Source organism: Bos indicus, chromosome 11 (assembly GCF_029378745.1).
Source record: "Bos indicus isolate NIAB-ARS_2022 breed Sahiwal x Tharparkar chromosome 11, NIAB-ARS_B.indTharparkar_mat_pri_1.0, whole genome shotgun sequence".
Taxonomy (NCBI): Eukaryota; Metazoa; Chordata; class Mammalia; order Artiodactyla; family Bovidae; genus Bos; species Bos indicus.
In genome coordinates, this window is record NC_091770.1 from 103,029,013 (window position 1) to 103,051,492 (window position 22,480).

Genomic DNA, 22,480 nt, shown 5'->3' on the forward strand with positions numbered 1-22,480 from the left:
TAAGGGATATGGAGACCTGGCAGCAAACATTGGCCCAACAAGTGAAAAGCCCTTCACCAATACGATTTCCAATCAATCTTTTAACTGCTTGAAGGAATCTGTGTGTAGACAGTTTAGAACATCTCCTCCCTCTCACAGTTGGGAGGCTCTGAACAATCACATGTGGCCGGAAAAACCTATTCAGGCAGGCTAGAGGACTTCCAAAGGAGTTTGTAGGTTGAAACACTGTCAGGCCCAGGAACTTTATTAACTGGAGCTGTAAGTTAACTCTTTTTTTGGAGAGACGTAGTGGGGGACAGCCCCCCCACCCCAGCCGTAAAGTCAGAGGTGTAGGTGAGAGCACAAAGCAGAAAGTAGGCAGACTCTGGTTTTGGGGGTAGATGCTCGAGAATATCCAGGGGGACTCCTGAGGCTCGATCCCCCCTTTGCGTATGCCGAGCCGCCTTCCTCATGACCTTTGCCAGGGGCGGAGCTCCTGCTCCCGGCAGTCTCCTAATGACCAGGAGGGCAGGAAGCCCTTCACGCGTGTAGAGCTGGACTTCTGTGGCGTCTCCTGAGTGGCCACCTCTCTGTCCTTGGCCTCCTCTTGCCCGTCTGTCTTTCCTGGGCGACTTCCGGGCATCCGGGCACTGACCTGATTTCTGTCGCTGCTCTTCCCTGCCATTGTTGTTTCTTTAAACGGAAGTGTCTTGTTCCCACGTAGCATGTATACATCTGTTCTGCTAAACGATAGGCCTTCTCCACCGCAGACATCCCTGCTCTGTGTTCTCTTCTGGTCTCCTCCTCGGTTTGGGGCTGAAAAGTGGATTTTTTCTTATAGCTGATGGCTGGCCGGATGGCATCGCCCCTGAGGGTCTCTGGGCTCCGGGGCTGGGCCTGCCTGGATAGCTGAGTTCCTTCACTTCTCTGTGTCTCTGTTTCCCCATCAGCAAAATGAGGGGATGCCAATCCCACCACCCAGGACGCCGTGAGCATTCCATGAGTGGCCCTCGTTCCAACCCCAGCCCAAAGTGGCCGCTTCCCTCCCGAGATCGCCTTCCTCTCGTCCTGAATTCCCCTCCTCTGTGTCTTCTGTCGTGCCAAGCTCCAGCCGGTCCCTCTGCTGAGGCTATAAATTAGCCCTGACAGCTGGCGAGGCCCGCCCCTTCTCTGTTTTGCTCTCACACCCGTCCTGGCCGGTCTTGTGTATTTATTCTTCAGTGTAAATCTTGGAAACGGCTTGTCAGACTCGAAATGGCTGTGTGCTGATTGACTTTGCGCCCTCATCTGGGTAAGGGACCGTCGAGGGCTGGGAGCGCGACCTCCTCCCACCGTTAGCCGGTGCCGGGAGCGGTGGGCGGCCTCTCCGAGCGACCCTGTAGGCCCAGGGAGAATGAGGCAGGAGCTCCCTCTCGTGATGCTGCGGCCGCCTCGTTGCTCCTGCCCTCGCTTCGTACCTTCGGCGCTCTCTGGTTTGGCGGCCTCGTTAGAAGCTCTCATTTGTTCTGATCGGTTTCAGTTGACTCTTGGGGTTTTGAAGCAAATGGGGATGCTGCTGCTGACGAGAGAAAGAGCCCCCGTCTTCCTCCTCTCACATCTCCCTTCGTCTCCCTCCTGGGTGGGCACCCAGGAGGCCCGTTGAGCCTGTTGCAGCGGACAGTCTTGTGTTCCCCCTGGAGTGGGAATGCCCCCAGGATTCCACTGTTGGTTTTGCTAATCAAATTAAGAACATTTCCCTCTATATCTAATTTTACTAACAGATTTGGGGTCTTAACAGATCCTTTTTCTGTAATTGCTCACAAAATCATATAGATTTTCCCCTTTAATTCCTTGGCGTTGTGAAGTACATCACACTTGGGTAAATCCTCCTGGATGCTGGTGGTATGGTGTTGTAATGCACTCCTGGATTCCACTTACTAACAGTTTACTTAGGATTTTTGCACTTAGAGCCTTCAGGGAGGTCTCCTCGTTTGTATCAATACCTTGTGTTGTCTGCACCTGACTTTGGTGATGGGATTGGGTCCGCTTAGGGAAATGAACAAAATCACTTCTGTTTCTTTCTGTACTTTGGCATGGTTTGGCTGAGGTGGCAAACTTAAGCAACCACCAGGGCCTGGTGCCTTTGGTGGGAGAAGGAGGTTTTTGACCACTTTACCCTCCTCAGTCGTGCTTAACTCCTTGACCAGCCGGGGTGGGGGAGGGGGGATTTGGGAGGGGAGAGAAGTGGAAGTCCTGCCCCTCAGAGGGATGCCCCTTGGCCACCTGTGGGTAGTGTGTGCGTGCCAAGCTGCTTAAGTTGTGTCTGACTCTTTGTGACCCCATGGACTGTAGCCCTCCAGGCTCCTCTGTGCATGGGATTCTCCAGGCAAGAATACTGGAGTGGGTTGCCATGCCCTCCGACAGGGGATCTTCCCAGCCTGGGGATCAAACCTGCGTCTCCTGTATCTCCTGCGTTGGCGGGCGGGTTCTTTACCACCACTATCCCCTGGAAAGCCCTGGTGGGAAACAGCAGGGCTCTGCCTCAGGTGCACCTGGCCTCCCCACCCCCACCTGCTGGGCCTCTTCCACAGCGTGCAGTGCTGTGGCCCAGGCTGTCTGTCCCCTGGGGCCAAAGGGTCAGGGTGCCCGAGCTCATGTGCCCCAAACTGGGAGGTGACTTCCTGCTCTGTATATGCTGGGAGTGAGCTTCCTATCGCCTTGGCCTCCCTGGTCAGCATCCCAAAAGGCCCCCAAAGGGGCCTCCTGCTGAACTGGGGAGATGGGGATGGGGAGCTGGCCGTCCTAGGAACCTGACGCTTGGGGTCAGGGCCTTTGTCCACAGGAATTTGGCCAAACAACTGGCTCACCAGCCCCAAATTAAAAACTGACATGGATTACACACACTGACCACCTCAAACTTGCTGTCTCATTCCATCTCAGCCATCGCCTCATAACGGTAGAAGGCTTCAGAATATTCATTTACGAAAGAGGAAACTGAGGCTCAGAGGGGTCAGGTGACTTCCCTGGGGCCACCCACCATGGACTAAAGGGGCAGGACTGAGCCCTGCTCAGTCATCAGGACCCTGGGCAGCTTCCTGGGCCTGGCAGGTTCATGTCGAGGGGACTTGAGAGTCCCCCAAGGCCTTGTCTGGGAGGGGGTGCTCTGCCCTTGCTCCGAGGGGTGGGGGTCAGTGAGTCCTGCGATGAAGTTCCTCATCTTGTCCTGAGGGCAGTTGAGGGCCAGGGAAATGGATGCCTTCTTTATGCCATGGAAGCCTTGCGTTCTGTGTAGCCATCAGACAGAAAAGACACCGGGCGTGGTTTGGGGATCCTGGACTTCCTCCCCAGGTCCTCCGCCCCTCAGTCACTCTGTGAGGAGGAGAGGAAAGGGACGACGAGGAGACACAGGTGGCCCGCCCTCGCCCCACCTGGACCATCCCAGCTGTGGTGGGGGCAGGCATGGGCGGGGACAGGACCCCCAAGTCCCACTTGCCTGGAAGCTCTCAGTGACACAAGCCTTCAGGCTTAGAGACAGGCCTTGAGCAGGCCCCTGGACACGGGGAGCAGCTGCCCGGCCGTGTCCCTCCTACCAGGGGCACCGTTCCAGGAGCCCTGGGGCCTGGCCCTCGGCCAGCACAACAATCACTCAGGCTCGTGTGGGCTTTCGGCTCTGCTGGGGCAATGAGGCAGGACACTGCGAGGCCTGTGGGGCGTCTGCTCCCCGCTGTGTGCTCCCTCCAGGCTCCGGTGTTCCGGCCGCACCACGAGGGAGGAGGGGCCGCATTCCCGGTCACCCCCGGAGGAGAAGGGGTCAAAGGCGGCCATGCCCGGGGAGCTCTGGGGTTCTGCCGTTGAAAGAGGCGGTCGGCAAGAAGGGGGCAAAGGCTAGAAAACACAAGCCCAACCTCCTGCCACATGGCTCCCCTGCCTGCCTGCGCCTGCCCACGGCCCCACCAGCTTGTGACTAAGGAAAAACATGCAGCCACGCTGATGCGATTAGGAAAATGTTGTTTTACAAACACTGCCAGATCCTCGGGGTTGACCCTGTGACCTGGAGAACAGCACACAGGCATGCTGGGTCCACAAGGCCACTCGCAGCCTGGGCCCGGGATGGCCCTTGAGCAGCTCCTGAAGCCGTGGGATGAGGGGCTGACGCCTGCCTGCTGCTTGTCCAGGGGTCGGGACGCGTGGGCGAGGGGCTCAGTGGGGTTCCCAGGGAATGTGCCTGCCCTTCCTGCCTTGAGGAGGGAGAGGAGGGGACCAGAGTGCCTGCCGCCAACCCCCCCCCCCCACAACGTGGACCTCGTGCTCCAGGTGAGTGGCCTGGCCTCCCAGCCTCTCACACAGCTTGTCCATGAGTTTTCAGTTTGGGAATGAGTATGGTCAGTGGAGCACTGCACCTGCCCAGGGGCAGAGCCAGACTCCTCCCTCCAACTCCTGCCCCTTGGCAGGGACGGGCCTCACAGGGCAGAGAACCCACCACCCCGTGCCCTCCAGCTGGTCTGCCGTTGCGGAAGTGCCTCTGAAGGTCCCAAGAGGCCCAATCACGGGTCCACCACCAAAGGGTCCCAGCTGATATACTGCCCCCCCTCCGGGGGTCTTGACTCTTAGAAGAGCTGGGTGAGGGCTCAGCCCAGAGGGTGGAGGCTGCAGGGAGAGAATTCCACCTCCCCACCGCGGGCTGAGGGCACCACCAAGGGGTGGCCTGGGGCTGGGCTCACCTGGCGGGAGCTAGGGGTCTGCCCTAGCCTCCCACCTGCAGTGGTGGCCGCGCCTCCCCTGCCCGCCTGCGCCGTGGACGTAAGGTTCCCCAGGGCATTCAGTTAATGCTATGCAGCTGCCCTGCTGTGTGCAGCACCCACTGGGTGATGATGGGGCGTGGGGGCTGGCGAGCAAGCCTCTGCGTGGCGGGCAGAGAGGTCCTGCTGAGGTTGTCGCCCCAGGAGGTTAGGAACTGGGAGCCTTGGTGCTTGAGGGCGATCGCAGCCAAAATTCACCTGGATGTGGGGTGGGGGTGGGAAGGGGCAGGTGCCCCAGGAGACAAATGGGCCCCAGAAGACTGCAGACCACCAAGGGCCCTCGCAGTTTACCTGGTCTGATCCCATTCCTCTGCTCTGTCCTGCCAGGTGGGGACAGGGGCTTCTGGCCCCAGAGTCCTGGCGATACTGGGCAAAGGGCAGTTGGGGGCCCAGAGGGATCCTGCCGTCCCCACTGCCACCCCCTCCCAGGTTCTGATCCCACCTGAGCCTCTTGGCCCCATGGAGACCGCAGACAAGGGCCTCTTCTTAAGCCTCCTTGTCATATGCACCCCACCACCCCTGGCCCGAGCCCAGCAGCCTGAGGGTCTGGAAGTGGGGGTCTTTGACGGGGAGATGAGTGTTCTGGATCCTGAGGAAGGCTGAGTAGGCAGTCTATGTGGGGGTTGCCGGGAGGGCTTCCGTGGCCCTGGTGGAAGTCCAGGGGTGGGGTAAGTGCCCGCCTCTGATGTGGGCGGTGGTGAACCTCCCCCACACCCTGAAGGTGCTTTGCAGTGGGCTTCACAGCCCTGCAGGGGCAGAGGTGCAGTGGCCCGGGCTGTGCTGCACGGCCAGGCTCGTGGGGATGGGGGGCGCTGCGAGGGCAGGGCGGGCCGAGGGAGGCGGGGCCGTGCGGGCCAGGAGGGCCGGGGGCGCTGGGCGCGGGCGGGCGCGGGCGCGGGCTGAGGGGGCGCTGGCGTGTGTCCGCAGGCAGCCCGGCGCCGAGGACGGCGGCCGCGGGGACGGCGCGCGCCTGGACACCGCCGGCCTCAAGATGAGCGACCTGGACTCGGAGGTGCTGCCCTTGCCTCCGCGGTACCGCTTCCGGGACCTGCTGCTGGGCGACCAGTCCTTCCAGAACGACGACAGGTAGGGAGGGCGGGGGGTGGGGTCGGCGCGCGGAGCTGTCCGCGGTGCTGAAGGCCGCTGGTGCGCCCGCGACCCGCGCCCTTCAACTTTCCCGGGCTTCCGGGACCGGAGAAGTTTGGGTTGGGTGGGTGGGGGAGGTGGGAAGCATCTTCCTGGGAGGGTCCTGGAAGGTGGGACGGGATGCTCTGTGCTGGGCAGTCGCCCCAGAGACCGATTCTCAGGCTTCCCTCCCCGGGTCTGCCCACAGGCCCCCAGCCTCTCTAGCAGCTCTGCTGACTTTGGGCACAAGCCAGGGCCGGAAGCGCTCCGTCTTGGAGCCCCGCGGGCTGGCTGAGGACTGGCGTCCTCCAGACGCTGGCTCTGGTCATTTATTATTAATCGGGGGATATATGTCCTTCAAGCTCATGCCGTGGTCACTTACCAAGGTTGACAACATACCCTAGCCTCAGATTATCCTGGGGCGGGGTAGGGGGGAGGTAGCAAAAAGCAAAATAAACTTGAGTCTTTCGGCAAAGGACCAGCAAACTAAGCCCTTGGAAATAATTCATGTGCTGAGGGGGCTGGCAGGAAGCTGGGAGAAATGTTGCTTTTCTCTGCCTTTTCCTCAAATAGCTGTCTCAGTAAACACCCAGCACTTTAGCTCTGTCAGCCTCAAGGGAGGTGCTTCTATGCCTGCAGGGACTCACACTGGAGCCTGAGGGACTTCGGACGGAACCGCTTCCCTTGTAGTGTGTTGGGGGCGGTGGCCTGGTATCTGCGGGTCTCCTTCCCCACCCAGCCCTGAACCGGGGTCGTGAATCTGCAGTGTTCCCCTCACGGTGCAGTGATTTGAGTTAGCACACAAAGTCCATGAGGTTGAAAATTGTCAGGACAAAGATGGGGCTTTCAGAATAATCCACTGCTGAAACTGCAGCTGGGAGAGAAATCAGGCTTGTGAATGAGGCCAGGACGTAAGGACTATGCATGAGGCATGTGGAAAATGAGTTTGAAATCTGCTCTGCCTGCTGGCAACAGAACATCCTTCCAGACCTCAGATGGCATTCGCTTGCATTCCCTGGGTAGAATCGGGAGGAGAGCTGGAACCCAAGGACTTCACCCACTTAGACCAGTGGATGTGAGCCCAGCAGAGGCGCTTCTTAAGGCCATGTAGTTTTGTCTTGTCAGACTGAGTGCAGAAGTGATAGGTAAATCCACCCCAGGTGGATCACATGCCCAGGTGAAGAGTTCACTTAGCTCCCTGTGTGGGCAGAGGTGGAGGAGGGCAGGGCTGGGGGCTTCCCTAAGCTGAATGCAAGCTCAGCACCTTCCTGAGTCAGCACCAGCCCCTCCCTGCCTGCTCCACTGGGACTGTTATTTCTCTAAAACAGCAGCCCCGGAGGTTCTTTCCATATCGGGGAAACGACATCCATCTCCTGAGTGGGCCTGGGGCCTCCGAATGCTCCAGAAATGCCAGTGACTGCAGCTGACGTAATTGCAGTGACGCATCCCTCGGATTTCAGGAGTGGATGGCAGGTCCTCGCCTTCAGCCGAGGGTGGCTTGTGTCTGCCTGGAGGAAACTATCCCTGTCCCCTGGGACCTGGGAGGCTGGCACTGAGACCCCCACTGTGTTCTGGACCCTACAACTTGGGGGGTTTTTTAATCGTGATAAAATACACAAAACCTAAAATATAGAGTGAAGTTTGGTAACTTTACATCATCACCAGTATGTACTTCCAGAGCATTCCATCACCCCAGGGGGGAACCTGGTCCCCATGGGCAGTCCCACCCCCTGACTCCTGGCAAAACCCCAGTCTCCGTCCTCCTTGGCCTTGTTCTCAGGGTGAAGTCCTCCTGTGTGCTGGGCCCAGGGACCTCCTGCTTGTGTGCACATGGTGTTTGGAGACCCACTGTGTGTGCACATATATACACGCGTCGTGTGTATGTGTGTGAATCCTGCATAGGAAAGACCCCTGTGGTCCCCGGGTGGGCATGGAGACCTTGCACTGGTGTCTGCAGGACTGGCTGGCCCTGGGGGTGTCACCGAGAAAGAGGGGGAGCATGGCCTCTGCCAGGCTGTTGGGGGAAGGGCCCCTTGCCCACCCCACAGAGGAGCACAGGGCCTGGGTGCAGTTGGCTGGCCCTTGCAACAGCCAGGGGGCCCACAGGAGGGGCAGGGGCTGCTGGTTTGCACAAGGTGATTCTGCTCCTGTTCCCCATGGGGGCTGGAGGGGGTTGAGGCATGGTGCTGTCCTCACCGAGTACCAGCCTTGAGGGGCAGGGGCGTGAGTCAGTGGGGGAACTGGAAGGGGCCAGTCCTCCGAGCAGGCAGCTCATGGAGCCCCCCCTCTCCTGGCCCCGGAGGAGTTTCTCTCTCTCAAACCTTTGCCCAAAGGCAGCTACAGGTCTTGCCTCTCATGAACCCCTTGTGCTCACAGGTCTCATGGGGGCAGGCAGTGCCGGAAACCAGCTTGGGGTTCCTGGGGGTCCTGAGATCACCTGAGCCTCCCATCTTGAAGACCACGTGTGTGGAGACCCCTCCCTCCCTCAGCTCCCTCTCCTGCTCGGTGCCTGTGGCCCCCACCCCCATCACTGGTCCCAGAGTGGAGGACCTGACCTGCGGGGGCCCCTGCAGGTGTGTGGAGAGGTGGTAAGGTGTGTCCTGGGTGGGGGAGAAGGGAGCAGGCACTGGGTCCGAGAGGCTGGAGGCCAAGAAGGCCAGCCTGTCTCTCCAGCTGGGCCAGATGCACTCATCAGGTGCTGGGGGGCTCAGGCAGGCATCCATGTGCCCCAGGAACAGCCCCCCAGGGCACGGGGTGGGCCTAGGACAGGCTCCTGGGGCTGCAGGAGGAGGGTGAAGGCTGCAGGTGAGTCAGCACTGCCAGGGAGGTGGGGGGGGGGTACGCGTCGTGGGTCTGGGGAGGTGAGCTGTGCCCTCCCTGCACCACAGGCGGGGGCGCAGGGCAGGGTGCAGCAGGGCTCAGTGCAGGGCTCCCTGCCCCCCGGCATGCCCCTGGGTCCCTGCTGCCTGGCTCCTCTCCAGGCCCCACTCACTTGGCCCAGGGCAGCCTCTGCGGGCTGAGCGGGGGCGCTGCTGCCCGACTCCTGGCAGGCTGTGAGTGGGCGGGCAGGGCTGTGGGCTTCCTGTTCTCCAGGGGAATAAAGCCACAGCCGTGAGTCACCAGAGCCTCACACGCTGCGGCCTTGGCGGGGAGGAGGGGCTCGGCCCATGTGGGCGAAGGAGCTGCACCCCCGCGACCCCCCGCCTCTCCTGGTGGGGAGGGGCAACCAAGGAGGTGAGCAGAGCCAGGACTGGCACGCCTTACGGGGGCAGCCAGGTTCCCAGGGGACCTTCCTCACGGCCTCTAAGCCAGATCTCAGGACTCCTGGGGAGCAGGGCTCTGGGCAGAAGGGCACCTGGACCCTCCAAGGCCTGGAGCTTGGGGCTCCCTGCCCTGTCCTGGGACAGCTCACTGCGCCTTCATCCCAGGAGCCAAGGGGCAGCTCCGGGTCCCCTCCTGAGCACCTGGGGCGCCTGGTCCTGAAGGCCGGACTCAGGGGTCTGAGGGCCTCCCGCGCGGCTCAGGGCCTGTAGGCCTGGCCAGGTGGCACGCCTTCCCAGCCCCCCTGCCCCTGCCCCTGTCCCTCCTCCTCAGAGGGCTGACGACAACCTGGCCTGGAAAGGGCAGCAGTGCAGAGATTGGAAAAGCGCTTTTCAGGCGGGGCTTGGGCCACTGGCAGCGTCCTGCCCCCTCCTGGTCTGTAACATGGACGCAAGGTACCAGCGCCCTCCCCCAGCTTGGGGACATGCCCTGTAGGGGGCAGGGGCCAAACAGGGCTGTCACACCGCAGGCTCATCTCCAGCAAGCGGCAGAATCCACAAAGGGCTGGGGTGGGCAGAACCGCAGCTGAGCTGGGGCGGCCGGGTGGGCTCCTGGCCTGCGTGCCGTCGCCAGCTGCCTGTCCAGCTGGGACCCGGCCTGGCCTACGGGGACCCCTCACCACCATGGGAGGTTCTGTCAGGGTCCACGCCCCCCTTGCTCCCAGACATCTAGTGGGGGACGGGCGAGGGTGTGCACCTCCCCCTGGGTGGGTGCCGGCCTCCTGCAAGGAGGTGAGGAGACCGGGCCTCAAGGGGTCAGAGCACTGCCTGGAAGGGCTGGCCCCGTGTTTCCCTAAGCTCCTCCGACAACAGCCTGACCGCCCCTGTGAGGTTGAGCAACACTCTGTTGTTTCACACAAGCCGAAGCATGCAAGAGACTGGCCCGCCCTGCGGGGAGCCTGGGGGAGACCTGCGGACCGACCCCCGCCCCATCCTGCAGGGGCCACCACTGGCAGCTGTGGCCCCCAGGCTGGCTGCAGGGAAGGGAAGGCGGGGCTCAGAGTTGGGGTCTCTGCGAGAGGGGCGCCCCCTCCGCCCCTCCCCCTCAGCTGAGCAGAAGTGGACCCGCAGCCTGGGTTCCGGGGGCAGGGCGCTGAGGGGCAAAGCCAGGCCCCTCCAGTAGAGGAAGGTCCTGCCAGGCCTCCGTGTGCTAAGTTGCTTCAGTCGTGTCTGACTCTCTGCAACCCCATGGACTGTAGCCCAGGCTCCTCTGTCCATGGGATTCTCCAGCAAGAATACTGAAGTGGGTTGCCATTTCCTTCTCTAGGGCATCTTCCTAACCCAGGAATTGAACCCACACCTCTTAATGTCTCGTGCATTGGCAGGTGGGTTCTTTACCACTAGCTGCCTGCCTGGGAAACCCCGTGCAGGGGAGTCAGGGTGGGGACGGGGGTCTCAAGGAGCAGCCTGCCCTCCTAGCCCTCACCTGCAGTTGCTAAAACAGCAGTCTCCGGCGGGGCTGTAGACTGCTGCGAGCCGGGCATGACCGGGGTAGGGGTGGGGGAACTTTAGAAGCAGCCTTGGGTGCTGAAGTGCAGGAGGGGCACCTTCGCCTGCACCATTCAGCTCTACCTGGGTCTGCCCCCCACCCCGTGTCCTGATCACCACCACATGTGTCCCGTCCTCCACTCCCACCTCCCCATCGTCCCTCCACCATCCCACCTGTTTCCCTGCTCCAACTCAGCCCCAGCCTGCAGACAGGAACAGCCAGCCCCGCCCCCACCGCCCCGCTTTCTTTGGGAGGGAGCTCTGCCGGGTGCTCTGCTTCTCCAGGGTCCCCCAGCCCCTCCTTGGCTCTCTGAGACCCTCCAGGACAGTTAGCCGGGAGTCTGGGCTGGGCCGGCCGCGGGCTCCCCAAAGTCACACAGCTAGTTTCTGCATGGGCAGCTTTGGGAGGGGTTGGGGCACCGTCACCTGTCCTTCAGGGGTGCTCTGGGGACCCTGGGGTAGCCCCTGCCTTGAGGGCCTGGACAGGACCCCACCGGACCCCAGGTTCCTCAGGAGAGATGCAAGGGCTGGGCTTTGACAGGGGATCTGGTGAAGCCAAGGTCCACCTGCCCCCGGCTCTCCCCTCGCCCCAGATCCACGAGGTCCGCCTGGGGTCCCTGGGGTCCTTGAGCCTGGAAGACCCCTAAGACCCTTCCAAGCGGGCTTGTGTCAGAACCAGAGCCTTTCTGGGTGGTGCATTCCCCGGGGGTAGGTGCCTAGGGCAGTGCAGGGATTCAGGGACAGGCCCTGTGTTTAGGACAGCAGGTGGTGGACTCTGCCCAGGAGGCCAGGGTTGCGAGGCCCAGCGAGTCACAGCTGGGCACAGGCCAGCCCCTAGCCCAGCGCCTGGAACTAATTCAACTTGGTGTTCCAAGAGAGCACCCAGCTCCAGAGAGGAGGTGTGACCCCCACCCCAGTGGCTCCCTGGAGAGGGTGGGGGTGGGAGTGGCCTGGGAGCAGCAGGATTGAGGGGGTGCTGTGCTTAGTCGCTGAGTTATATCCAACTCTTTGTGACCCCATGGACTGTAGCCTGTCAGGCTCCTCTGTCCATGGGGATTCTCCAGGCAAGAAAATTGGAGTGGGCTGCCATTCTGTTCTCCAGGGGATCTTCTCAACCCAGGTCTCCTGAGTTGCAGGTGGATTCTTTACCATCTGAGTTGCAGGTGGATTCTTTACCATCTGAGTAAAGAATTCAGAGGGGAGGGACACCATTCTCTGCTGGCTCCTGCAGGGCCCAGGACCCTGAGGACCCGAGAGGGCAAGCACTTGTAGGGGTCTCACTGCTCGGGGGCAGGGACTGTTCAGGGAGGAGGTGGGGGCCATGAGGGACGATGTTGACCTCTGAGCATCCCGTGACCTGCCTGTGCAGCCTCTGGCCCCTGGGGTGGACGACTGGAGGGGTCACAGAGAGGAAGGGGAGGAGGGAGTCACTGCTGGGCCTGACCCGAGGTGAGGACCAGGGCCTGGGGCCCACAGTCCCTCTGGGCCTGAGCCTTGCACCAGGAGGGTGCTGTCACCGTGCAGGGTGACCACCCCCATGCTGGCCAGGCTGAAGCAGGCTGGCACTGGAGCAGACCCAGCCACCCAGGGGCCCGGGGTTCTCCCTGCTCGGGGCTGAGCTCAGGCTCCTGGGGTTAAACTCCCTGAGCCTTCCTTGCACTCAGGTGTGATCAGGACGGAGTAAGGTGGGATCCCGGCCCCGCCCTGGCCTTGCCCTGCCCTGGCCACGGCCCTGTATCCATCGCAGACCCGAAGGCCTCGGAGGACACGGCTGGCCTGGGAAATGGCTGTGACCCAGGCTGGTAGGGCCAGACAGGTTGGGGGTCCCCTGCCACCTTCAGCTCCATGCGGAACAGGACTGGCGGGTGCTAGCGGAGACATGTCCAGCATCCCAGAGTGTAGATCTAAAGCCAAAACCCCCACCTCCCCACCACAGCCCCTCCCCAGGCTAGAGCAGCCCTGGGTGTTCAGGCCCAAGGCCTGACCTGCTCCCTGCGTAAGTCGGTCACCCCTGGGGCGCCACTCCAGCTCCCTGGACAGCTGCCGCCCTCACAGCAGCCTCTCCAGCGGGCCCCCAACACTCCCAACTTCCCCCCACGCCCAGGCCTGAAATGCCTGTGCCCACTCAGGCCTTTCCCACCCGAGGCCAAGGGTCCTTCAACCATGAACAAACAGTGGCCAGGGTGCTGGGCGCATGGAGCTAGGAGCTGACCCTGGACACCACCAGGCTGCTCCCCGATGTCCCTGTCTCTCTGGGACTCACGTTTCCTCTGTGATTAGATCCAGGACAGGCCCGGGTGGTGCCGGGTCCTGACTGAGTCTGTGTGCTGTGTCCCCAGGCAGCATCCTGATTTTTCTGGCATTTTCCAGGTCTGGGGCTCGTTTGCTTGTATCTCCCCGACTCCACCGGGGAACTAGGGCCAGGTCTGACTCTGTGCCCCATTGCCACCTGGGGTCTGTGCCAGGGAGCAGGGTCCTGGGAGGTGGACAGGGGGGCAGCCGGGGCTCCCAGCACAGGTCACACTCCCCTGCCACCCTAACTCCCTCCCTGTAGGTGGGGGTGGGGAGCTTGGGTCACCCCCAGACTTGGGAGGCCAGGAGTGGGCAGGATAGGTAGGACGAGATGGAGGAGAAAGGAACAAGGGAGGGTGACGGGGAATGCACGCACATGTGAGCAGCAGTGTGGTCATCTCACCCAGCCGTGGGCACTGAGAGCGTTCAGCAGGGCTCCTGGACCTGGGTCTCCACTTTTAAGACAGTCCCGCTCTTGGTGATCCAGGATTAAGAGAACATCAGTGAAGGTGTCAACAGTTCTGTGATGAGGTGGGGCCCGGCCTCCCCTTGCCCACGCCCCAGGGATCCTGGGGGAGAATCTTGAGATGGCAAATCAGGTGTCCCCAGGAGCCTTGTCCACATCCCACCCTCTGGCCGTGCACATCCCAGAGCATCTCTTTGCCTCTAAGCCTGCATCCTGGGCACATGTGTGCACGGCTCAAAACTAAATTCCTGCCAATTAGTGCAAAGCAGGACACAGATGCCCAGTGAGAGGACAGCCAGCATCCCCCAGGGTCTCGGAAACCATGATCGGTTTCGGTCTCAAACTGCAGTTTATCAGACTCCTGATATGCTGCCCACCACGTGCCACTGCCGTGCACTCCGAGTAACAAAGGGAGGTGGGAGTGCCCAGGCTGCGGCTCAGGCAGCTCCAGCTGAGTGACAGACACCCCTACCCGGGCACCTCACCAGCGGACAGTTACTGCTCACAGTTCTGCAGCTGGAAGTCTGAGATCAGATGCCAACCTGGGGAGGTGGGGAGGGCGTTCCTGATGGGGCCTCTTCCTGTTGTGCAGATACCGTCCTGCCTGTCCTCATGAGAGACAGTGAACAAGTTGTCTCATGAGGGCACTAACCCCATCTCGGGGCCCCACCCTCAGGACCTCATCTATTAATAACTCTCATCACCTCTGAATGCCATCTCTTTGGGGGTTGGGGCTTCAGTGTGAGTTTGTGGGGGGGACACATACACATTCCATCCACAACAGGCTTGGGGAACAAAGTGGACACTATGAAATAGATGGCCGGTACCCTCTCCAGGGGTTAAGGTGTGCCTCGATCTCAAATTCCTTAAGCCCTGGGGCATCCCAGGATCCCTGGAGGGAAAGCCTGCCTCTCTCGCCTCCCCGACACCCACGAGGTGCAGGCCCCTGGTGAGTGGAGGAAGATCCTGCAGGAAGAAGCCCAGCTCAAGGTCTCCAGCTGAGAGGCAGAATCTCAGGAGGGGGCCTGCAGTGCTTTGAATGGTGTCCCCCAAGTTCCTGTCCACTGGCACCTGGGAATGTGACCTTATTTGGAAATAGCGTCTTTGCGGCTGTAATTAAGGTAAAGATCTTGAGATGGGATGATTTCAGATTTAGGGTGGGCCCTACATCCACTGACTGGTGTCCTTTTAAGAAGACACACACACACACACACACACACACACACAGGAGAAGCTATGTGAGAACAGAGCAGAGACAGGTGACGGCCACAAGCCAGACCTCCAGGGGCCTCCAGGAGTTAGAGGAGGCAGGAAGCGCCCTCCCGTGGAGCCTCTGGAGGGAGCATGGCCCTGTGACACTGATTTCAGCCCAGTGATGCTGACTTTGGACCTCTGGGCTCCAGGACTGAGAACAAATTTCTGTGTTAAGTCCCTCAATCGTGGTCCCTTGTTCCAGCTGCCCCAAGATACACACACCAGGAAATCTCAGGCATTTGGGGGACAGTGAATGTCGAGGAGAAGTCACCTCGTTTTTATCTAGGACAGAAAAGTACCACCTGCTGAGCAGTCTGGGGAAGCCTCTCCCACCCCCTACCCCAGCCCAGTGGCCAGGCCAGTCCCCAGGCCACTGTTAGGAAGGGAGACTCCCTTGGGAAGCACAGATCTCGTGTGGCATTTATGGGGCATCTCCCGAGACCAGGGCTTCTCTGGTGGCTCAGACAGTAAAGAATCTGCCTGCAATGCAGGAGATACAGGTTCGATCCCTGGGTTGGGAAGATCCTCTGGAGAAGGGAATGGCCACCCACTCCGGTATTCTTGCCTGGAGAGTCCCATGGATAGAGGACCTAGTAGGCTACAGTCCATGAGGTCACAAAGAGTCAGATAGGACTGAATGACGAACACTTCACTTTAACTTCTGAGACTCATGTTTGGGCTGGAGAGGGCAGCAGGAGAGGAAGCATCTTCCCTGAGAAGCCAGGGACCTCCAAGTGGTGCCTGTGAGGTGATCAGCGGGCTTGTGAACAGGGGAGAAGTCTCCCAGCTCTGGGTCTGCAGCCATGGCAGAGTCCAGGGAAGGGCAGCACATACCTGGCTTGGGGAGGACACTGCCCTGGTGGCCCCAACCTGACCTTCACAGCTGGTTTGTTCCATCCAGGAATATTGTGTTGCATCTGGTTATTAGGGTTTGCTAACTCCTTTTAATCCAGGATGGCTCCTACCAGGTATGCCCGCCTAGGTCCCCCACCCTAATCCCCAAGCCCATGAGGATGGTGAGATGTCTCCTTATTTGGAAGTAGGATCTTTACAGATAATTGATGAGCAGGTCATTAGGGTGGGCCCTAATCCAACCTGATCAGTGTCTATTTTAGTGTTTACTTTTGTTTATTTGGCTGCGCTGGGTCTGGGTTGTGGCACACAGGATCTTCTGTCTTCTGGCAGCATGTGGGGTATTTAGTTGCAGCACATAAGGCCTAGTTCCCCGACCAGGGATTGAACCCAGGGCCCCTGCATTGGGAGTTCAGCGTCTTAGCCACTGGACCACCAGAGAAGGTCCAACTGATGTCCTTTTTAAAAAGGGAAATTTGGAGACAGACGTGGAAAGATCCTGCCTCATGGCCTCAGAAGCAGGCCCTGCTAACACCTTGATCTCAGCCTCCAGAACTGGGAGAGAATGAATTTCTGCTGTTCACGCCATCCAGACTGGGCCACACAGCCCTAGGAAGCTCATGCTGTAGTCCAGTCGCTCACTGACTCTTTGTGACACCATGGACTGCAGCACACCAGGCCTCCCTGTCCTTCACTATCTCCCAGAGTTTGCTCAAATTCATGTCCATTGAGTTGGTGATGCCATCCAACCTTCTCATCCTCTGCCACCCCCTTCTCTCCTTTTCCTTCAGTCTTTCCCAGCATCAGGATCTTTTCCAATGAGTCAGCTCTTCGCATCAGGTGGCCAGAGTATTGGAGCTTCACCATCAGTCCTTCCAATGAATATTCAGGGTTGATTTCCTTGAGGATTGACTGGTTTGATCTCCTTGCTGTCCAAGGGACTCTCAAGAGTCTTCTCCAGCACCACAATTGGAAAGCATCAATTCTTTGGCCCTCAGCCTTCTGTATGGTCCAACTCACACATCCATACATGACTTCTGGAAAAACCATAGCTTTCACTATACAGGCCTTTGTCAGGAAAGTGATGTCTCTGCTTTTTAACATGCTGTCTAGATTTGTCATAGCTTTCCTTCCAACGAGCAAGCGTCTTTTAATTTCATGGCTGCAGCCACCGTCCATAGTGATTTGGGAGCCCCCCCCAAAAAAAATAAAATCTGTCACTGCTTTTACTTTTTCCGCATCTGTTTGCCATGAAGTGATGGGACTGGATGCCATGACCTTAGTTTTCTGAATGCTGAGTTTTAAGCCAGGCTTTCACTCTCCTTTTTCACCCTCATTAAGAGGCTCTTTAGTTCCTCTTCACCTTCTGCCATTAGAGTGGTATCATCTGCGTATCTGAGGTTGTTGATATTTCTCCTGGAAGCTCATACCCATGGCAATTTTGCATTATAAGTAAGGTTACTGATCAGTCGGCTGAGGTAATGAACAGGAGGGTGGGCCCTTTCTAAGCACAGTGGGCCTTTGAGAGTAGGGTGTTTTCTCTGGCCAGAAGTGGAAGAAAAGATTTGAGGCCTAGGAGTATCTGAGCCACAATTGCCAGCTTTAAAGACGGAGGGGCCAAGGGATGCGGGAAGCCTTTAGGAGCTGAGCCACCAACAGACAACAGGAAAAGGGAAACTCAGTCCTACAACCACCAGGAAATCAATCCCACCAACTGGATGAGCCTGAAGGTGGATTTCCCCCAGGGCTCAAGGTGGAAGGCCAGCCTTGCTGATGCTGGTTTCAGGCACATGGAACCCTAAGCAGGACACCAAGCTAAGCCATGCCCAGCCTTCTAATGGATGGTGAAAGATAACAGATGTGTCGCTTTAAGCTGCGAAGTTGGTGGTGATTTGTCGCACAGCACAAGTGGCTGATGCGCCAGGCCTCCCGCCCTGCAGAAGGTTCTGCTGTCTATGTGTCTGGCTGCCTCTCCTAGTATTTCTCATAAACTGGATGTTGGTTCTGAAGGCCTGGTGGATGGAACTCGGATGTTTCAGGCAAAAGGTTTTAAGTGCCACTGTGGTCCCCACGTTGCCATGTCCTGGTTGTCCCTCCGTTAGAGATGGCCAGATGGACACTGGCTAGTGATGACAGCCCAGCCCTTGCACTGAGCAGTTAGGCACAGTGATCCGTCAACATGTGACCAGGCACTCCCCCTCTACCTTGCAGCTGAGGAGGGCAGCCCCCCGGGACAGCCTCCCTGAGCCCCACATTCCATGGAGGCTTGGCCAAGCTCCTTTCCTGTTCTGCTCCACCCTCCTTGAGTATAAGCCACATGCTTCTTTAACTGGTGGTTTCACTTTCACTTTTCACTTTCATGCATTGGAGAAGGAAATGGCAGCCCACTCCAGTGTTCTTGCCTGGAGAGTCCCAGGGATGGGGGAGCCTGGTGGGCTGCCGTCTATGGGATCGCACAGAGTTGGACACGACTGAAGTGACTTAGCATAGCATTTCCTGCATCAATGGGAGCCGGTTGTAAGCCCTGAAACATAATTCCTGCTGAAAAAAGCAGGAAAACCGCTCAATCCTTTCCCTTTAATTACTAGTTTTCAAAGTGTATTATAGTAGCTTCACAGGATGACAGCTGAGGGTGTTTTTTCTGGATTCTTCCTTCTGGGTGTGACCTTTGAGTTTCTTAAGTGACAAGAGGGGCTTTGAAAATATGCTGAAAGGCAATGGCACCCCACTCCAGTACTCTTGCCTGGAAAATCCCATGGACGGAGGAACCTGGTAGGCTGCAGTCCATGGGGTTGCTAAGAGTCGGACACGACTGAGTGACTTCACTTTCACTTTTCACTTTCATGCACTGGAGAAGGCAATGGCAACCCACTCCAGTGTTCTTGCCTGGAGAATCCCAGGGATGGTGGAGCCTGGTGGGCTGCCATCTATGGGGTCACACAGAGTCGGACACGACTGAAGTGATGCAGCAGCAGCAGCAGCAAGGATCTTAAAAAAAAAAGTACTTACCTTAGAAGAAAGAGATTAACATTTTAAAGTTATTACTTATTTGTTTTATTTACTTTTGGCTGTATTGGGTCTTGGTTGCTGCACATGGGCTTTCTCGAATTGCAGCGGCGGGGGCTACTCTTCACTGCGGTGGCCTTTCTTGCTGCAGAGCACAGGCTCAGTAATTGCGGTGAACAGGCTTGGTTGCTCCACGGCGTGTGGAATCTCCCTGGACCAGGGATTGAACCCGTGTCCTCTGCATTGGCAGTTGGAGTCCCAACCCGTGGACTCCGAACCCGTGGAAGTCCAAAGTTAAGAATCTTGAAAAAAAAAAAAAGAATCTTGAGATGAGGCGGTAATCCTGGGTCACCTGGGGAACGCTGTGGGGTCACAGGGCTTTTCAGAAGAGGGAGGAGGAAGGCCAGAGTCAGAGAGGGAGACGGAAGGATGAGGCAGGGGCCAGAGCCACGTGAGGACGGGGCCCCAGAGAGGGGACGCCGGGGCCTCTGGAAGCTGGAAAAGACACAGAAGCATCTCCCCAAAGTCTCCAAAGGGAACCAGCCCCTGCCCGCGTGTAGACTTTAGGACCCAGAATTCCAGAACTGTTGAAGACGACAAGTTTCAAACCACTGTATTTGTAGTACTTGTTACAGAAGCAAGAGGAGACCCACACACCGTGTGCTCATCTTCCTTCTGTTTTGGTTTGGTTTTGGGTTTCTGGCTGTGAGGCGTGTGGGACCCTAGCTCCTCAACCAGGGATCGAGCCCACGCCCTCGGCACTGGAAAGCAAAGTCTTCACCACTGGACTGCCAGGGGAGTCCCGTCTTTGTCCCATCTAATATTCAGTTGTCCCTTCTTGGGCTAGTGGGAGCCCATCCAACTGGATTTTGTACTTCTTTTTTTCACAATTTTTAAAAAATTGTGTAAAACACATATGCTTCACAAGAGAAGCCATCGCAATGAGAAGCCTGTGCATTCCAACTAGAGTGCAGAGAAAGCCTGTGTACATCGACAGACCCAGCAAGCCAAAAGTAAATAAATAAAAAACACACATGATGTAAAATTCACCACCTTAATCATTTTTGAGTGTACAGTCTGTGATAGAATAGTCTTTCTAGATTTTTTGAATCAAGTATAGTTGATTTAGGGATTCCCTGGTGGCTCAGTGGTAAAGAATCTACCTGCCAACAGAGAAGATGTGGGTTCGATCCCTGGGTGGGGAAGATCCCCCTAGAGGAGGGCATGGCAACCCACTCCAGTATTCTTGCCTGGAGAATCCCGTGGACAGAGAAGCCTGGCGGGCTACAGTCCATGGGGTCATGGACACGACTGATCCCGCACAGACATTGGGTGCACATACATTTACAATTGTTACACAGTCTTCTTGCAGGGATCCCTGGATCATTGTGCAGTATCCCTTGTTTGCCTCTCATTCCAGTCTTTGTTTTTAAATACACTAAGCATATTCTTTTTTTTTTAATTTTATTTTATTTTTTAACTTTACAATATTTATTGGTTTTGCCATATATCAAAATGAATCCGCCACAGGTATACATGTGTTTCCCATCCTGAACCCTCCTCCCTCCTCCCTCCCCATACCATCCCTCTGGGTCGTCCCAGTGCACCAGCCCCAAGCATCCAGTATCCTGCATCAAACCTGGACTGGCGACTCGTTTCATATATGATCAGAATGGCTGCGATCCAAAAGTCTACAAGCAATAAATGCTGGAGAGGGTGTGGAGAAAAGGGAACCCTCTTAAACTGTTGGTGGGAGTGCAAACTAAGCATATTCTTAATGGGCAGCTGACACCACCATCCACCGCTTTCATCTTCCCCGACTGAAACGCATCCCCATCAAACTCACTCCCCACCCCCTCCCCCAGCCCCTGAAGCCAGCGTGCTCTTCCCTTCCCCTGATTTGCTTTGTCTCTCTTATTGCCTGAAGAATTCTGTCTTCATCCTCTAAGCCCAGTAGATTGGTGAGATTGATGCTGGGTGCGGCGCATCTTATTGTCCTGGAACTCCGTGAGGAGTCCTTTCACCATTCTGTTTCTATTTCCTAAATTTGTTTTAAATGCTTCAAACGGGCCGGGGCCCCTACCGGGGCATGAGCAGTTCTTCAGGTGTTTGCAGCTGCTGGACATTCTGCTCCGCGTCTACCTCTGTGCCAGCAGGGCCATCCCTCTCTCAGTTATTCCATGATCAGTCATTTCCCTTCTGATTTGGGTTCACCAGGTGGCGCTAGTGGTAAAGAACCCGCCTGCCAATGCAGGAGACGTTAAGAGACGGGTTAGATCCCTGGGTCGGGAAGATCCCCTGGAGAAGGAAATGGCAACCCACTCCAGTATTCTTGTCTGGAGGATTCCACGGACAGAGGACCCTAGCAGCCTGCAGTCCATGGGTTGCAAAGAGTCGGACACGACCGAAACGACTTAGTGCGCCTCAGGGATCGTGCTATGGGCTGAGGGCAGGCGTGTGTCCAGGATGTGCCGGAGGTGATGGTTTAGACGGCCCCACCCCTTTTTGGTGGTGTTGAGTACAGAGGCATTGCTCCTGACACCCTGTTTTTGCTCCCGGCTCTTCAGATGTGGCCGTTGGGTTTTTGGTCTTTATCTTTTGTCCATAATTTGCCCCACCTGAGCATGCACGCGGTTGTTTTTAGTCTCATTTAGTCTCTTTGTATTTTGTTGCTGAAGGAGAGGTGTGTCCAGGAGAAAGCACTGCAGCAAAGGGCCCCAGGTCCCAGCCCGGCTCACATGGACACACAGGCAGAGAGGCTCAGCGGGGCCCCAGAGAGGGTGCTGCCCGTGCCCTCGACCCTACTGGTCCTGTTTTACAGGCGCTGCGGTGTCTCGCTCACCAGCAGGCCGGAGGTGCTTCAAGCCCTCCCTCTTTGCAGCCACTCCCATGTCACCCCCTCCACAGGAGGGGCAAAGAGTGGCTGACACCAGTTTATCCCCCTGCCACCTCCTGTGTTGGCGGGGAAGGTTCGGGACAGGAGACCGGACAGGATGTGGAAGGTGGTCGGGGAAGCGCAAATATAAGTGTTGCTGAAACCACCCAATGGCTTCATCCTGACTCAGCACTGTCTGGGGGGAGGCCAGGCCAGGAGCTGGGTGCACAGAGGCCCACCTTCCTCTCACAGACCTTCTGTCCGCGCAGGGCCATGGTGGTTTGCTGGGCCACAAGACGGGTGAAGCAATAGAGGCAGGCCAGCTGGCCAAGTTGGAGCCTCCAGTCTGGCATCAGGGCTTGGACCAGACAGGAGGGCCTGGAGCCCCCCAGGGGCAACCTGCACAGCTGTCCTCTGAGTGCCCTGTACCCAGCTGGGCTCCAGGGCAGCCAGCCCACAGCCTGGGTCCTCCCAGCACCAACACCTGGGCAAGTCACCTCTACCCCCCGCCCCTCAGTCCCGGGCCTCCCTGGTCTGCAAAAATAGAAGGAATTGGGCAGAAAAGCCACATAATGTGGCAACAGGGAGAAGAGGCTCTGTCAGCTGGGAGGCCTCTCCCTGCCTTCCTGTCTGGTCTCCCATTGAAGCCACTTCCTCCCTCAGCGCCTCGGTTTCCCTTCTTTGCAAACGGACAGAAATCTGCACACTTCCTCAAGCTGTCTATTCCGTGAGGTGGTCCGAGCTCACCAGGCAGGGAAGGGGTCGGGCGCAGACTGAGCTCCGGGACTGTTAGCTGCCTCCTCCGCGTCCGGGATCCTATGTCCCGCCCCGAATGGAGCCTCGAGTGCGGGTACAGGTAAAGGAGGACCTCGTGGACTCCCTGGACACTTTGGGGGAGGAGGTGGGGGGCAAGGACCGCCCCTGAGTGCCTGCGGGAAGGGAGACAGCGGCGTCCCCCCCAACCTCGACCGTGGGGCTGGGCCCTCCCGACCTGGGCGGCAGGGGTGGGATCTGGGAGGTGCGCGTGGCGGGTCCCCAGGACCCA

At 58.3% G+C, this 22,480-nt stretch overlaps 1 protein-coding gene across 2 annotated transcripts in view; it reads left to right on the top strand.

Annotated features, from left to right (window-relative positions):
• The first annotated feature begins 5,690 nt into the window (after window positions 1-5,690).
• Window positions 5,691-22,480, top strand: part of KCNT1 (potassium sodium-activated channel subfamily T member 1) — a 67,103-nt gene continuing 50,313 nt past the window's right edge. The window contains exon 1 of one of the 2 annotated variants that reach the window (XM_070799551.1): window positions 5,691-5,843. In XM_070799551.1, coding sequence (XP_070655652.1) covers window positions 5,749-5,843 — 95 coding nt within the window. In that variant the 5' untranslated portion in view covers window positions 5,691-5,748. Of the gene's footprint in view, window positions 5,844-22,094; window positions 22,292-22,480 lie in introns of those variants that run through there. The other variant, XM_070799548.1, reaches the window with a different exon arrangement.